Here is an 18,126-nt window from a genome sequence, read left to right as displayed (position 1 = left end):
GAACCTTTGCTTGGTGAATTATGCTTGAAGTGACCAGAGCTAGACTAAGGCTATGTTAGACAAATCTGATATTTATAACCGACTGTCCACTACGTTATTTGCAAGTGATCAGATCAGATTTGTGTATTCAGACATTGTCGACCTATCTGCATTGGTTGCTGTGTTAACAACATAACAATAGGCGTGAGTAATGGTATACGACGTGACATGTTGTGAGCTTGTAGTGACACCATCGTGCAAAGTATAAATCAGGTTTCAGTATCCGAGTGTCCAGACTGAAATATCTTTAGAAATCAAATTTGAATCACATTTCAAACCATTCTGATTAGCAAAAAAACAAGTTTCCATGCGTTCTTTTGCTGTTCAGACATGATGAAATCTGATTCCAAGCTGGATTGGCAAATGTTTTTATTTGGCTTGCCAGTCTGAACATAGCCTAATATACATTCCATTTGACTTGATATTATATGTACAGTACAGTAAAGTGACATGTGCACTTCCAATACACCCCTAACACTCCATGGGAGATGGTCACCCTTGTGATGTGATGTGATGTATATATGAATGAAAGCCTCCCACTTCCGCCTTTCTCTCTCACACACGTGCGCGCACGCACGCACGCACGCACGCACGCATGCACGCACGCACACGCACACACACACACACACACACACACACACACACACACACACACAGCGCTCAAGAGTTTTCCTTCCTCTCTGTGGATGGCCTTTCCTGGTGCACAGCATGCACAGGAAATTGGAAGTGTCACTGTTTATGTCTGCGGGGAAAACGTGACCGCAGTGTTTTTGGCTGTTGTCAGCTGGCCCATATCTCACTCCTCCGCTACCAGGAGAGCAGAACAGAGGAGCTCAGTGTTCATCACCGCACTGCAGACTCTGGTTAGGACCACAAACCGGTCACAGATCCTGCTTGGTCCTGGGTTCATATGGACTGTGTTGATGCTGCAGAGACCAAACCACCCTGAGAAAACATCAACACGTTTCCAATCTCAAAAGTCAGAAGGTGAAGGAATCCCCTCTGTGGCATGTTCACAACATAGAACACAAGCTCCTGAACCCTGTGCTCCTATTTTGATTACAGATGTACTACAGGGCCATGTTCAGCTAAAAGACAAGGCCTGTTTCATGCCAAACGTCTGGTTGCATGAAAGTGTCAAAATGTACCAAACTAAAGAGTACTTAAAGGGTACATCTGCCAAACAAAGCTTTTTAAAAGCCACAGTACTTTCTGGAGTATAATATGATGAAATGATGGGGGGGGAATTGACGAGAAACAGAAAATGGCAGAATGCTGTTCGCTATAATTTTTTATATAAAATAAGGTGCAAAAGTGCAGTATTCTGCTGAGAGCATTTAAGAATCTTCTGGCTCCTGAACTTTGAGCTTAATAAAGTAGGGGCTTTGGCGGCTGCACCAAGTGCATGGAATGTGCAACAAATTATTTCCTCCCTTCGTCTCTCCGCTCTTTAAAAAAAATCCTTTTGAAGTTCTTTTGAAAAACAAGGCATGAAGAGGTGCTGAAATCAAGGCCATCGTCTGAATAACTTAATAAGTGTTTGTGCAGCGTGCATGACCATCAGCCTTTATTCAATAGGAATCCTCCTCCACCTTCACCCCAACACCCACGTCCTTCTCAAGGACAGGTTCTCTTAACCTTGGAGTTGAAAGCTCTGAAACCAGGGAAGAGTCACTTTGTGGCAAATCAAACACAGAGAAAGAGGAAATGTTTGCCTTATCGGCTCGATAGCAGGACTCGCAGATAAAGACTTCTGAATTCAAAATGGAATGGTGCCAGATACAAGAGAATTCTTTGCAACGGTTCAGATGCTCATCTCTGCATCCACGTGCACCTCTGCTGGCCTCGGATCGAATCCCACCTGAGCAACCTTCTTTTCTGTATCTCCACTTCACTGTCTCCCACCCAGCTTTCCTTCTCTCCGTCGCAGTAAAAAATAAATTATAAAGCAGAAGTTGACTGTACTCTCTCCTTTCCCAACTTTTTTGCTGATGTTTAAGCAATACTTCTCATATTGACTTCATTGGAATTCTGAGGCGTTCTCTCCCGTTAGCTTAAGGAAGGATTACCTTTTGATGCAGAGGCGTGATGAATGAGAAGCTGGCAGATTTACGATTAACTGGTGAGCATTTCAGAATGTTTACCCAAATGGTTAGCATTGTTACATTGCCCTGTAAATGGAAAATGATACATGCACACGACCACATGGGCTTTCCCGTATTGCAGCATTGGTGCGCGGGGCCTTATTTTAGCCAACCTCCATGTGTGAATGGAATCTTTCATAGCGCAGGAAGAGGAGGAGGAGGTCTGACGACTCACAGAATTAGCTCTGTTTTTCTTTGCTCAATTTGGTGATGGAGTATTTTAAGAGAAAGGGGCACATTCAACAAGGAGGCATTCTTGTGATCCAGACTAAATATAGCCGTTTTGTGAAACCATTCCATGAGGGTTAATGACATTTCGAGCTGACATGCAGGCATCTATGAAGAGCAATTAGAAAATGTCATAATGAACAAAAGAATCTAAAAACAGTTCTATGGGCCGATCGACTGAACACAAAGAAAGGACTCGAGCACTCAATCAAGGTTTTATATGAGTTAATGTATGAGTAAATATTTTATATATATATATATATATATATATATATATATATATATATATATATATATATATATATATATATATATATATATATATATATATATATATATATATATGTGTATGTATGTATGTATGTATGTATGTATGTACTGTATGTATGTATGTATGTATGTATGTATGTATGTATGTATGTATGTATGTATGTATGTATGTATGTATGTATGCACACACACACACACACACACACACACACACACACACACACACACACACACACACACACACACACACACACACAATAATGTATAGAGGCCGCCAAGCTAAAGCAGCATTCAGATGTGCTGGCATGGCTCTCCACATTCATTTTCTCTTTTACAAAACACCTGTGGGGTTGTAACAATGTGTACATGCATTTTTCTCCATTCCAGTGCTTTGGTCTTTATAGTCATTGCAAACACATCAATAAAGGGTTGGCTCGTCCGCTGACAGACGTTCCAATAGAGAAAACCTGGGTCTGAACAAACCGCAATGAGAACAACTTGATGATGCACGCAACACAGTCAGTCCAACACAGCCAGAACGTGGTTATTTAAACTACACCAAACATCCTTGAAATGAAAGGGATTTTCTCTTTAAATCTCCAGCCAAACACAACATGTCTTGTGTATCAACAGCCCCTTTACACGCTATCAGACTGTAACGATTCAATACTTTTATAAACATGGATCCGGGAGAATTTGTCTTCAATATGCAGTATTTACATAAAGACTTAAAAGGCAGGGATGGGGTGTAAGACAAATTAGAGACTGCTTCCTGTTTCTCAGCAGTGCTGGTGTTAAGCTTAATGTAAATACTCCATCGTGCGAGGGTATCGCTTGCCCAAAAGTCAACAACGTGTTGCATCATGACACATTAACTTTGTGTATGTGTTATTTTGGGAAAGCAGCACCATTGTACTACAGGGTACATGAATTAGACTTTAGTCCAGCAGACCATGCAACAGCAGACGGGCAGAAGAGCCTGTCCCTCCTCATTAACATGGCAGCGGCACAGGGAAGAAAGCAAGTTTAATGGAACCGGTGCTTCTAGGGAAATATCATCCTACAGTGCATCTCTTAAAACCTCAGGGGCACTTTTAGAGCACAATGGGATTGTGTGCCGCACAGCCACAGTTCAAGTGAGGCAAAACAAGAGCGCAAATAAATTACATTAAAAAAGTAAGACAACAAAAAAGACACATGAAAGCCCGTAACGAAACCCGGCACCAGTGACTTCACTTGGGACTCGAGGAGGTTGGGTGCAGGGGAAAGGTGAGGCAGTCACCATGGCATGGGGAGTGTGTGAAAGGCCAGTGCTTCTGTTCAGAGACCACTGTTGCGCCAGGCTATACATTTCACAAGCGGAGATAAAAATCGCCAGGAGAGAGAGCCACCCCAGCAATTCAAGAGTAGAGGCCAGGTGAGGGGAGGGGGTGAAAAGGGGAGGATGGGGTGTTTGTGTGTGTGTGTGTGTGTGTGTGTGTGTGTGTGTGTGTGTGTGTGTGTGTGTGTGTGTGTGTGTGTGTGTGTGTGTGTGTGTGTGTGTGTGTGTGTGTGTGTGTGTGTGTGTGTGTGTGTGTGTGTGTGTGTGTGTGTGTGTGTGTGTGTTAAGAGAGAGAGAGTGTTCTGACAGCAGCGGGGAAGCGGAGGGGAAAGAATGCCTCCTTTTCTTACCCCTCCAGACGTCCTGCCCAGCGACTTCACCCAGTGTGGTAATCAATACCTTTTATTTTCCCCTCTCAGCTTTCCAATCAATAGATAAGACCAGGGTAAGACCAGCCAGGACAATGGCTCTTTCTTCGGCACCATCTGATGTGGGCTGAATAGCGACTGCTTCAGTGGTGGGAATGGTAGAGGAGTAGAAGCTATTGGGTGACATGAGAGTCCAGGAGACTAGAGAAAGAGCAAAGGGGGGTGGGGGGTGGGGTATAATTAAACAAAATGGGCTAAAAGAGAATAAGATGCTCTGGCCAATTTGGCTCATTAATGCAGATTCATTGGGATATATAGGGCCGTTTTTTTTACTTCAAAGCCAAAAAAGGAAGCAGCCTCTCTTCCCTTATTAAAACAAACATCAGTGAATCTGCCCTTGCTTCCTTCCCTAATGGCTCCAGAACAACAAGTTCCCTGCCGACTCCATCAAACGAACGGAGGAAAAAAGAAAAGATGAAAAAAAAGAGAGAAATTACTCCAGCGTCATAAAGCTTCTGGAAACATCTCCATCACGCGGCCTGCTTCTAACAGGCCCTACTGTGGAGCCTTTGAACTCTGAGCTGCTATATTTCATTAGACGTGAATGCCTTCTACCGACCCCAGCTGCTTCCAATGGGGGAAAGGTGTATGTGTGAGTGTGCAAGCATGTGTGTGCATGTGTCTACTACTTACAGTACATCTATGTCTATAGTGCATCACAGGACTGCCGGCTATATTCGCCGTACCTCCTGTCATCATGTGTGAAGGATTGCTCAGATTGCTTGAAAGCACGGAACACTTGCAAGCCTTCGACTCACGGATCGAGAGGATAATTTATAACAGGATACACTGGACCTGCAGTTTATATGCTGTAGTGTAGCACGATCGATTTCTAATAAAAACAATCAAAAACTATCCGGTTTTGTTGACTATATCCTCCATGTGTTCTACACAATCGGCACCGCCTGCAGCGTTGCAAACCACTGGCCTCGTCCTATCATAAAGAGCTCACAGTGAGTGGCTCTCTAGCTGCTTTATCTCACTCCATTAGGCTAAGGCATGGTGCACACACAGGGGCAGAGTGTGTGCTTAGGGCCACTTATCAGGGATACAGGCAAGAAGAGGGAGAGGGAGGGGGGAGGAAGGGGAAGAGAAAATCTAGATAGGGAAAGATAGGAAGGGGCAGAGAGAGAGGGAGCAGAGAAGGAAAGCTACTAGAGAGGACAGGAGGTACCAGGAAGGGGCGCGCGAGCGGCTGTGGAAGAAAAGAGTCGGGGACCACGGGTTAAAGGGAGGAGGGTTGATTTAGAGAGTGGCAGGGAGCAGAAGCTAAGATGGCAGAGAGACCTCCTTTAACACACAGCTCATAAAGAGTGGAGGGCAGCGGGGGGAGTGAAGGGGATTAGGTAAACCCATGCGGTAGTAACCAGGAATCCCAGCAATCTCACACCCCACTCCCTGGCCTGGGATCAGCCTCGGCCACATGACACAGTAAAGCAGCCTCTCTCTCTCTGTCTGAAGGTGTGTGTATGCGTACACAACAGGGCACAGACGAGCACCTGTTTATCGCAGTCCTTATAATATGTTTGGAGATGGACGCAACGCATTGGCGACTAAAGACCACATTGTGGAGACGCTCGCACATGCACGGCTGCTCTGGCTGGCATGCCTGTGCGTGCTCACACGCACGCACGCACACACACACACACACACACACACACACACACACACACACACACACACACACACACACACACACACACACACACACACACACACACACACACACACACACACACACACACACACACACACACACAAAGTTTAGGAGAAAGCAATATAAAGGCTCATTAATCTGCACATAATCTTTCCTCCACCTGCCTTGTATTACCAGAGTGGGTTACAGATTAACTTACTTGAGATTAGTATTTAACCAAACAGTTCTTCTGGACTAAATTGGTTTGACAACAAAACCCCTAGACTGTCTGTTATTCTGTTTGCCTGTCCGTCCCTTAGGTACACAGTCTTTGTGGTTTTGTGGACCGATCTGTCAACAGAGCAGGGGTGTTGACTGTGTACAATTCCCCTCACCCCTCTCCTGACTCCTCTGCAAAGCTAAAGCCTGATTTGTGCTTAGTCGCGATGCTTTGTGAGCTTGTAAATTGGCTATGTTCAGTGCGTGACACCCGCATGCAACTAATTATAAATCAGGCTTTACCGCACGACCTGCATCCAACTGATTGTGCCAGCGTGTGTTGACACAGTCGAGCCTCCACTCTGGAGGTGTGCAATCGGATACAGCTGTTTTATTGGTCGAGTCACTGCCGGTCGGCTGTGGTCAGGCAGGCAAGCATAAAGACTGTAAACAAGGCCGGTTTGAGCCAGACATGCTGTCACCCGCAGACCAGTGTGTATGTGTATGTGCGTGTGTGCGTGCGTGCATATCTGTCTATGTGTGTAAGTGTGCTGTGGTCACAGGCAGTCCCACTAAAGTCACATCTGCAAAACGATGACGACCTGTCCTGGTACCGAGTGGCCCCTCCATCTCTCAGCCTCCAGTAACCCAACACCACTGTCTCTAGTCTGAGGACAGTCCAATCTCCATCACACTGGGAAGCGCTTTACAGCAGCACCTTTGTCAACGGGGCCCTTTCAAGGGTGACTCAGTGACAGAATGTGATGTAGCAGGAGTGTTTGGTGCAGAAAGGAGCGATTCAGGGAGGCAGGGAGGGGACAGACTGGGGAGAGGTGGGGGGTGGGGTGCCAGGGTGAAGAGACAACAAGAGAGAGAGACCAGGGAAAGGGGGAGATGTGCACGGAGACAGACAGAGGTGGTGGTGGTGGTGGGGGGGCTAAAGCTCTCACTGACAGCAGTGGGGCCCCTCGACAATCCCAGAATATTGTCTGAAATCAATCTGTCAGCGCAGGGCCGTTGTGCTTGTCATTATGTGGTGGTACCCGCCCTTTCACAGTGACAATTTGTTCAGCGCTTTACCGGTTCACCTTACGCCCAGCGAGTCCCACAAAGGTCACTGCCCTCAATCCGTCTCTGTCTGCCAGCCTGTCTGTCTCCATCTCTCTCTTTCTCTCTCCCCCTCCAGCTTATGACCTTATCTTCCTCAATAATCGACCTTGCTCGCTAGGTTACGACGTTCTTTAACTGGCGCAACTTACGTTTAGAGCTTAAATGACAAGAACAGAGGCACTGCTATAATTATTTGCAACAGAACTTGAGTCACACACAGCAGTGTTGTGGAAACCAACACATTAAAGAAGGCTAGCTAATCTTGGGGTGATAATTCAATATGATTATTGAGCTTTTGTATTTTATTGGTTGCACTAAGGAGCTTTTTTATGCACCTGATCATTTGCATTTAATGCTGAATCCTGCTGTGAAAAACCCAATAAACAAAGTTTAAAAAAAAAAGAAGGCTAGCTAATAATGAATCACGATCCAGAAAGAAACCTTATAATAACTGAATCACCATGAGCAGCAGACTAGGTGCATCATGGTCAGAGTCGGATCCAAAGTCCAAACTCACGTCCCTTCGCATGAGGAAATCAAATCAGTTTCACTGCATGGTGCGGGATTCCAGTCTGGTGTAGCAGTAGCCTGGCTATAAAAAATGACAGATTATACTCTGAGCTTCTGAAATGATTTTTCCTCTCCTCTCTCCTGTCCTATTCCACTCCTAAAGTCAAAGCGGGGACATATTTTTCCATTCATTATAAACCTACAGTAATAGGTCCCTTGCCTTTACAATTCTTTGCCTTTGCTCTGAGAGAGACGGACGGACGGACGGACAGACAGAGAAACAGAGAAACAGAGAGAGACAGAGAGCGAGAGTAAGAGAGAGAGAGAGACAGAGAGGTACTGAAAGTGAGTTTAAATTAATTCCGACAGCCTACAATCTCATGAAACCGCCCTTTTTGACATACTGTGACTGGTAATCACCCAAGCCAGTCTCTTTGTACTCTTAATCAATAGGGACTATGCAAGGACAATTTCCAAGCTCTGTCAAAAGAATTCTTAATGAAAAACAAAGTGGAAGTGAGAAAGGCAGAAAGCCATGTGAGGTCTCATTGAAGCCCATCGGAGGCAAACTGAAAGCGAGGTCCGACGGAGGGGGGAGAACTTGGAAGGAGGGTCCGGGGTGCGTGTTCGTGGCAGCGAAGGCCTCATTCAGGCCTCGTTATTCCAAGCATCCTTTTGCCTCAGCTTTCTTCAGGCTCAGCCAGCCATTGCTGTTGCCACCATAACTTTCAATCAACCTTTTAACTGGAGAACAAAACACATGGAAGAGGAGGCAGGAGGGAGGTGGGAAGGGAGAGGGTGGATGGGCGGGTCCGAACGGCTGGTGACTCTTAATGAAACATTCAGAAGAAAGAGGAGGAGAGAAGAGAAATGACGAGGAAAAACAAGGAAAACTAGAAAAACTTAAAAGTGCTCCTCGGAGCACAAGTCTCCGCCAGGTCAGGTAGGTTATTATGGCCTCTTGGTGGCACTATAATAGGCCAATGTGAAAAGGGTGCCATTTTTTCTTAGGCCTTTCACAGCAATCGGACACTGCATTCATGATTTTGTTCCAAAAATGTGGTTTGCTAAATTAGACCTGCTGGTGGCGCTATAACAGGCCAATGTGAAAAGGGGGGCATTTCTTCCTCGGCCTAGTGGGAATGTGCGTACAAAGTTTCACGGAAATCGCACACTGCGTTCATGATTTGAGGATTTTTTTCAAAACTTACCTATTCTGCAAACTTTGAAAGCCAATGTTAGGCAAGTAGGATGGAATATGAAATATCGGACAAATCCATCTTGATCACATGACTATAGAGACACTGTGTACCGATTTGCGTGTTTTTTGGACAGAATCTGAAGGAGTAAGAGGAAAACATTTGTTTTACAAAAGTCAGCCTCCTGGAGGCGCGCTAACAGGCAGATGTGAAAAATGGCCTGGCGGAGACAAAAATAGAGCAGCGAAGAAATATATATATATATATATATATATATATATATGTATATATATATATATATATATATATATATTTCTTCGCTGCTCTATATATATATATATATATATATATATATATATATATATATATATATATATATATATATATATATATATATATATATATATATATATATATATATATATATATATATATATATATATATATATATATATATATATATATATATATGTATATATATATATATATATATATATATATATGTGTATGGGAGAGAGAGAGAGAGAGAGAGAGAGAGAGAGAGAGAGAGAGAGAGAGAGAGAGAGAGAGAGTTTATAGTATATAGAGTATAGTATAGTAATACAGTAATTCATAACTTCATGAAACTCCCAAAGACAATGGTTAACCTTGATGACTGAATGTCTGGGAATGACTGGAGGCACACAATTGTAAACTATGAGAAGTCACTCATCTTCACATCATATGCAACAGGTACCCCTGTGATTTGGAATTCTGATAAGTAAAGATAAACCCGGAGCAGCCTGGACTCAAACAGGCTGCGGCAAGCACAGAAAACAAGTATACAAGATGGAGCTGTAGATTATATTTCTACAGTTATATCAATCCTTTATTCATCAACACCACAATGAAAAGACTTGCCCTAACCTGTGAAGTCCAAACAACAAGTCTAACATCAAGTGCACGGAGAGAAAACAGATGTTTGTTTGTGTGTATAATGTATGGGTATGTAAATACAGTATACATTCGTATGTGTGTATGTATAGTATGTAATACAGTACATATACATTTGTATGTGTGTAAGTATGCATATACAATAGATGTGTGTCCAGTGTGTAGCTATGCATATGTATATGTATGTGTTTACTGTACCGTACCTTATCTATGTGTATCCTCACACCTCTACTGATTTCTTATTTGTATGAGTTGTTGTTTTCTATGTTGTTTTATTGTATTTTATTATAATTGTATTGATCTGTTCTATTTGAATGTACGGTGTGCTGAGACACCCGGTGGGAACTGTGCACCTCAAATAAACGCTGCCTTGCTTTGACTTTATTTTCCATGGCTTTCTCTATAGCGTTTTCTTTGCAGCCAAGCTCGATGCAGATGTAAGAGAGGAGGGCACATGGATGATCAAGACATGCAGCAAGAAGAACCAATGTGGATGGAGAAGCAATGTGGGAGAGAAAAGAGGAACAGAGTTGCAGCGAGAGAGGAGATGAGAGGGTGGGAGCCATGATATCTGCCTCGTCTGCAGCCCCCATGTCCAGGCATAAATCCACATGTTAAAATTTACAGGAAAACAGGCCTGGCTTCTCCTGTTGAGGGGGTTAGAGAGGGACTGAGTGAACAGCTGCAGAACACAAAGCGACAGGGGGAATGGTGATGGTGGTGGTGGTGGGGGGGCTTCACTCCTTGAAAGAAAAAAAAGAGAGAGAAGAAAAACTACTACTACGGATCGGAGCAGAGTGGGAGCAGAGAGAAGAAGGAGGCTGAGAAAGAAGGGTTGCGCAAGACAAACACTTCCCACTGTGGAACTGAAATGTTATTGTAAGGTCACTTGTAAGGTTCCAGCAGGGCGGCCCCCTTACCCCCACCTATATACAGGCTCTCTTCCAATGGCTAAAGACCCTTCTCTCTGGCCAAGGGTGTAACACAGCAGCCCCTGGCCTTGGCAGCCTCAGACAAACCATGGAACGGCTCTGAAACATCACATCAACAACAACTTGGAAGACCATGGAATATCTAAAGAACATTTTTATAATCGAATTAGACAGGAACCTTACCAAATGTTTGAAAACGCAGTCAGTTCAGAATCAGTTGTTCTGAACTATGCTTGGTCAATTGTGCTAACCGAACAGAGAGGTCAATTATCATTTGAATGGTGACAGGCTGACAGCTCCGTGGCACTTTGTAAGGAGTTCCATGGGTTTTGTGAAGGTTAACGGGGGCAAAAGGAATTCTATTTAACTGAACCTGACTCCATTCTGCCAACAGGAAGAGTGTGTGTGGTCTGAAACCACATCCACAGCCAACTGGCCAAACAAACTAATGAGCATTGTATACAGCGAGACCTTCATATTATTCACTCAGTTTTTCCAAAAATGCTATCGCATGAGAGCATTAGCATACAGCTGAAAATACCAGGAGACAGATAACGCCCCCTTGAAATCCCATATGAATGCTAATTGAAGTGTCCATTAAAAGTCAGTCAATGAGGGAGGGTTACTCACAGGGATTATATGACCCCGCTAAAGTAAACACCCGCTGACCTTCATTATGGCTACTTATCACAGCTCCCCTCCTCTCTGCAACCCTTTCCTTTCTTTCCCCTCCAAGGAGTGAGGTTTGACACATTCCTCTCTCAAAACGTTTCCTCTAACTTTCACAGATTTGGCGGGGTCACTAGGGTGCAGGGGGAGTGAGAGATGGGGACCAGTTTGTACTGCTGGCAGCCTGCGGTCGCAACACCACCACCACAACAATGTATGGTCTCCATCAGGATCACAGAAACTGGGAATATTATTTCCACCTGGTTATAATGGAGATTTAGTTGGGAGAGAATAGCTGCTGTTATACCTCTGAGGTTTTCAAATTGCCTTCTGCTCCTTGGATATCTCATTATCATGACTTTTCACAGAGCAATTTCACCATGCTTAATAAAACACACACACACACACACACACACACACACACACACACACACACACACACACACACACACACACACACACACACACACACACACACACACACACACACACATCATTCAGATGTGCACTAAATGCGTGCCACAAGCTCATTCTCTTAACTTCTTCTCACGCACTTCTAAATGGCAGGCCGTCAGTAAAGCAAGTCCCTCGTCCACAGTGTGCTCTAATAGACGGCAAATAAGCCCCGTCTACGGGGATGAGGAGTGTTTAAAATTAATTACTGCTGCCATGTCCAACCTGGGGGACCACAGCACATAATAATCCGTCCATTGTTCTCTGCAAATGGACCCAGACTCAGTAAATAGGGGGGTTATGGAGAGCATGGAAAGGCTGGGTGGGAGTAAAGGTCAGATTATGCCTTGCTTTAACGACAGCACATTAACTTAATTCACTTCCCTCGACTTTACACTGGTAATAAACGAGAGGAAATGCAAAGAGAGGCACGGATAAGAGAGGTTGGTACATGTGTAAGGGGGGACGGCAGAAAGGACTTGTAGTTTGTCTGGTCATAAATTGGACTCTGAGGTGCTGTATCAAGCAGTCACACAGTAAAGAATTGGAATGGAGTGGAGTTTGTATCTATACAGTAAAATGACGTCACCGCAAGTCCTATTTGTGTTGTCATTAGTAAAACCAAATTCAAACATGAAACTGTTTTTTTTTCACAATTCAACTTAATATAAGCTAAAATATTGAACCACTAGCCCTATTTTATACATTGCCGAACAAAGATGTCACATGGTGAAAATAAACTTAAGGTAAGCAGTCTGTGTCATGGAATGTTTTGCTAATGGGAATAAAAATAACGTTTTATTTTATTTTATATATAAATAGGGACGCCAGGGTGAAAGTGGTTAAACCCTGGGCTTTAGTTAGCATGATAAAAATGCAACACAAAAACTCCTGGGAGTTGATTGGAGTGTACAAATTGACACAATATTAATGTGTACACAGTAGTACTTTCTAAATGCCTCTGTCTTTCTCTCCCCATCTGTCCACTCTCCCCCACCTTCTCCAGATGGACTCATGTGCCAAAACACTACTGTGTTTTACCTTCTTACTGTTCAGACCCTATTTAAAAAATAAGAGGACTTTGGGGTATTTGGTTACTGAGAAACTAGCCTCATTACGTTTAAAGGAAATGGAAAACTGTGTGGGAGCCAAATGGCCTTGTGATTTTAAAGGCCCTTGGCATACAATTTATCTCATAGTACCTTCTTGTTATGGAGCCATGATGTAACTCTGCTATAAAATGTATATTTTCCAAAAGGTTTGCAGAGCAGTTTTGTATGCTCTAAATTTCTCCAGATGGCTCCAAAGGTGTAGATGAGTATACATGTGCCTAGTGTTAAAACCGTAAAATTGAACTGAGTCGTGTTAGTGACAACACAGCGCCTGCGTACGTTAGTCACAGTCTAAGCTTTCCTTCCCCCCAAAATATTCACATGTGCTGTAAATGGTAGATGTATCTGCCTGTTCTGAAGAAGACAAAAAATACATTTTAAAACATCTCAATTTGGTTTCAATCACAAAAGATCCAAGATTCAAGAGATTTTAGTCATCACATGCTCATACATGTGTAGTGAAATGTTGGTATGGAAGATTCAGCCAGACTGTTCTAACAATGTCCAACATTTAAAATACCAGGTAGAATACAAGTATTGTGATAAAAAATTATAATACAACAATGATGTGTGTGTGAATGTGGTCAATTGTATGTCGTACACACATAGCCCCTGGTCAATAGTAGAGACACCTCAAGTCTCTCTTGTCTGCCCTGAGTGCAGCTCTGCAAAGCCCACAGCAAGTCCATATATCCTGCCTGCTGCATTCCACAGCTAGTGTACCACAGCGGTCCCCTGGTCTGTCACCACATTAGAAGGTCTGCTGGGACACATCAGTAGGCACCCCCCCCCCCCCCCAGCTGCTGGGAGCTTGTGGGGTAACAGATGGGGGAGGAAGGGAGCTTGGAGGAGGCATGGGGGTTCTGAGGGGATTCTACGTAACAATAGTTACGTCCTGAAACTCAAGTTCTGTGAAAGGTGTGTGAACATGTGCTTGTTTGTATGTATGTATGTGTGTGTGTGTGTGTGTGTGTGTGTGTGTGTGTGTGTGTGTGTGTGTGTGTGTGTGTGTGTGTGTGTGTGTGTGTGTGTGTGTGTGTGTGTGTGTGTGCGCGCGTGCGCGTGCATGTGTATGTGTGTGTGTGTGTGTGTGTGTGTGTGTGTGTGTGTGTGTGTGTGTGTGTGTGTGTGTGTTGGGGTAGACTTGGATCTGGGTGGACTCAGATCTGATCAGCAGCAGGCTTGAAAACGTTAACTCACTCTAACTTATTGTCAACAGAGGAACATTTGTTGAACATCTTTGATAAATGCTGTAAATGCTGTAAAATAACACTTGAAATGTGTTCTCTACTGTTTCACACATAAGCCAGAAGGGCCACATCATCTTGTATAATTTCATTTGCATTTGTCTAAGATGTCATCATACACTGTTAAATTTTATGGGGACAGTTTTACTGCTGTCTCAGCCTCTGCTTCCCCAGGAAAGCACATGTCTCTCATCAGAACCACTGACTGTATTTCAAAAAATATCAATGCAGAGCTGATACAATTGGATCATAAACACAGACCCCGCTGTATCATCACTTCCTGTCAAAATATTGGCCATATATAATACAGACTCGTTCATAGACCGACTAATCTAGACATCACTCAAAACCATCTCACACGGGCTGTCGGCCAACTATGTATCTGTCTGTGTTTCAGCTGTTTCTATCTCCGATCGCTTCCAGAGAGGAAATATGAAAAACATACTGCTCCTTTTTTTGTTTTTTGTGCTGCAACCAAGTCAGTGAAGATCCCCACCGATAAATCATCCAGCCGATGAGGCGTGCTCCTTTTTTCTCGACACAGATGGACTCCCCTGTTGGTTTTCTCCTCTCCCTGACATCTGTTAATCAGTAAACATACATAATTGCCTGTCTAATCTTATTTAGCCTTCACGTCTTGTTTACTTTTGGTTTATCCGTACTGTGAAGGCTCGGTGACCATGCTGTGAATGAGCCATTGTGTGCGTCTGCGAGCCCATAGATCTAATCTCCCCCTTTCTAAACCGCCGCCGCCCCCCTACCTGCCCCGTTACCAAACGCCCTGATAACCACATGCAGGTATTGTACCCACTGGACGCCTCTTGAATTTGCTGCCATGCCGAGCAAAAAAGTCGAGGAGTGAGGCTGCAGAGCATGTTTTGTTTCCACACACACACACACACACACACACACACACACACACACACACACACACACACACACACAGTCTTTTCGTGAGAGACTGTCCCTTAGCCAATCCCAGGAGAGTAGGACTGTAATACGGTGACTGGTGTTCCTTCACCCTGGGAAGATGGATGTGTTTGTTTGACTTAGCACTAATGAATACACACTCACGCACGCACACACTTAAAAGATCACACACTGTGGGGGTATGCATTGGCTTGCCCTCTCTCTTTCCCCATTGTTGATTTTGGGCTCTATTTATTTATTTATTTCAAGTTTCCTTCTCTTGCTTCTCAGTGTGAAGAAGTTGGATCCAGCTGAGACTTTCTTCAGGTACACAACAAACCACAGCCCTTCAACTACATTTATACTATATGTATTATAGTGCTGGGTATTGGCAGATACTGTAACTCATGATATGATACATATCCTGATTCTCGATACAGGAGTCACGATGCGATACGTATCCCAATACTATGCACATGACCAAAATGCCACAAGGTTAAGCAAAATGCATTTTTATTCCAAATATGGGCTTTGAGAATGGCAGAGGCTAGCTTTAGTTTCCACTTTTCATGTCCTCTACGATCACCGCTGACTTCGTTCTCCCTCTTGTAGAGCGATATGCCAGTATGTGGGGTAGGGCTCAGTAACACAAATGCACCACTCAAACCCTTTGTTAATTGGAGGCCCCCTCCCTTTTCCCTCTACACCAAATCTCTTAATTGAAAATAGCTGGTCTACAAGCTGCATTGGGATGTGTTGTGAGCTTGTAGATCAGCTATTTTTTGCCAAATGTTAGCACCAGAATAGGGATGCTAGGGGTTGGTAATTAAAAACAAACAAACTAAAAAAACGAAATCAAACACAAACAAATACTATAATACAGGACTATAGATACGACAGGGCATCACCGATGCACAGCAACCACAGCAAACAATTATAAAGAAAGAAAGAAAGAAAATCTCAAAAAGATGTATCTCACCTCTTGCACAGTTGGTGAGTAAAACAGCTTCAAAGATGAGCAGCACAATCTTCAGGACTCCCATCCTGATCAAAGGCAACTTCATGTTGTCCAAATCTGAAACACACATGATCCAATCAACACCCAATAGTACATTAATGTAAAAGTATTATGTGCTCTCATATGATTAAATTGCTCATACTAACCTATATGAAATACAAGCATTACATTACATTACCTTACATTAGCTAAGTCATACTCAATAGCATAAGACAACTCCATTAAATGGAAAATGAAGGCTATTATTGGAAGTGGTAGCCTATTTATTCAGTTTATATCATAGGAAAACCATCTATTTCAGTGTATATTAGCCAATAGATTACTGAAAAACAAAACATGTAATCTTGTTTATTCAACAAAATGCCAATAGGCTTTACTTGCTGTAAACGATTGTACTCCTAGCCTGTGTAGAACAAATGCAATAGATTTAAAATTGCAAGGGGTTTTACCCCCAAAAAACATTGTAATAACATACCTGAATAATTAATAAATGAAGCTATCACCGTATCAACCTCTGGACAGAACTGTGTTTATGTGAAATCCGCAGAGTGTCCATGAAATCAACTGACAGTGGCCGAGACTCCTTCGACCGCGGGGAGGCTGGAATAATAACAGTAGACGCGCACTCTCTCGGTCAGAGAAATAACGGACTTCAGGAGAAATGTCAAACTATCTCCATCTGAACATGTAAAAGAAAACACGCACACATTTATAGAGCCCGCTAAATCCGTTCCTTGATGTTAATAGAAGTCTGGATCTCAGCAGCAGTCCACACTGTGAGTGACTTTTACAGTAACGCACTGCAGAGCGACTTGTCCATCCCAAGCCTCAACTTGTGACCAATCAGCTGCCAGGCTGGACACATCTATCATCATCATGTTAACTCCTTCTCTCTCGCTGAATCCCCCCCATGCCCCTGGTCAGTGTTGCCATGTCTGCTTATTATAAGCGACTTGGGCTTGTTTTTCTGTAAAGTTGCTTGTAAATATTGTAGTTGCGGGTTGCGTTTTATTTGGGCTTCTTTCTAAGGTGTAGTTGCTTATTTAGGCTTGTTTCCAAAACATTTTGTACACTTTTATAACATTTTTAAACCAGTGGTTCTCAAATATTTTCAGGTCAAGGACCCCAAAATTAAAAATACCCCAAATATGTATTCGTCCCTAACCCCTCATCTGAAAATGTTTTGTGCCAGGGACTCCCGCACCACCAGATATATAAATATTTCACATTCTTTTTTGAAAATAGCAGATCTACAAGCTCACAACGCGCTTTGTAGATCGGTAATTTTTAAATAGCCAATATAGGTTTAAAGTGCTCATGAGGCACTGACATGGTCACTTCTTTTGGGCTAGACCTGATTGCTTATTTGTTCTCTCACAAAATCTGGCAACACATGGCCTGGTTCTCAAAGTGGGGTCCGGGGATATCAATTTGGGCCCACGGCCCAGTAACCTTTGTTTAAAACTATCATACTACCCACGTTGCACCAAATCCAAATGATTTCTCATTTCCAAAGGCTCAAAAGGAAAGCAAAGCCACCGTTTAAGCTAATATTTTACACACCGTTCCCAGTTCCCACAGCGGTGCAAATCATGGATGTGTAGTGTAGTGTTAGGCCAGTGGTTCTCAAAGTGGCGTCCGGGGACCCCCAGGGGTCATTGAGGGGGTTTCAGGGGGTCCCCAGCAAAAGTATTTAATATAGCATCACAATAATGTTACGTTATCCATTTATAGTGTAATCCATTTATA

At 43.4% G+C, this 18,126-nt stretch overlaps 1 protein-coding gene across 3 annotated transcripts in view; it reads right to left on the bottom strand.

Annotated features, from left to right (window-relative positions):
- LOC311035592 (fibroblast growth factor receptor-like 1) overlaps nt 1-17,147 on the bottom strand; it is a gene marked incomplete at its 3' end in the record, with an annotated part of 31,251 nt that extends 14,104 nt beyond the window's left edge. For 2 of the 3 annotated variants that reach the window (XM_084043882.1, XM_084043881.1), the window contains exons 1-2: nt 16,853-17,147; nt 16,339-16,434 (exon numbers count right to left, since the gene is read on the bottom strand). In XM_084043882.1, the coding sequence (XP_083900008.1) occupies nt 16,339-16,423 (85 nt within the window). In that variant the 5' untranslated portion in view covers nt 16,424-16,434; nt 16,853-17,147. Of the gene's footprint in view, nt 1-4,401; nt 4,572-16,338; nt 16,435-16,852 lie in introns of those variants that run through there. The other variant, XM_084043883.1, reaches the window with a different exon arrangement.
- Nucleotides 17,148-18,126: the final 979 nt, after the last annotated feature.

Source organism: Gymnoscopelus microlampas, assembly GCF_963454915.1.
Source record: "Gymnoscopelus microlampas genome assembly, chromosome: 20".
In the NCBI taxonomy this organism is placed as follows: Eukaryota; Metazoa; Chordata; class Actinopteri; order Myctophiformes; family Myctophidae; genus Gymnoscopelus; species Gymnoscopelus microlampas.
The sequence above is the reverse complement of the archived record's forward strand: the minus strand, read 5'-3'. Positions and strand labels throughout refer to the sequence as shown.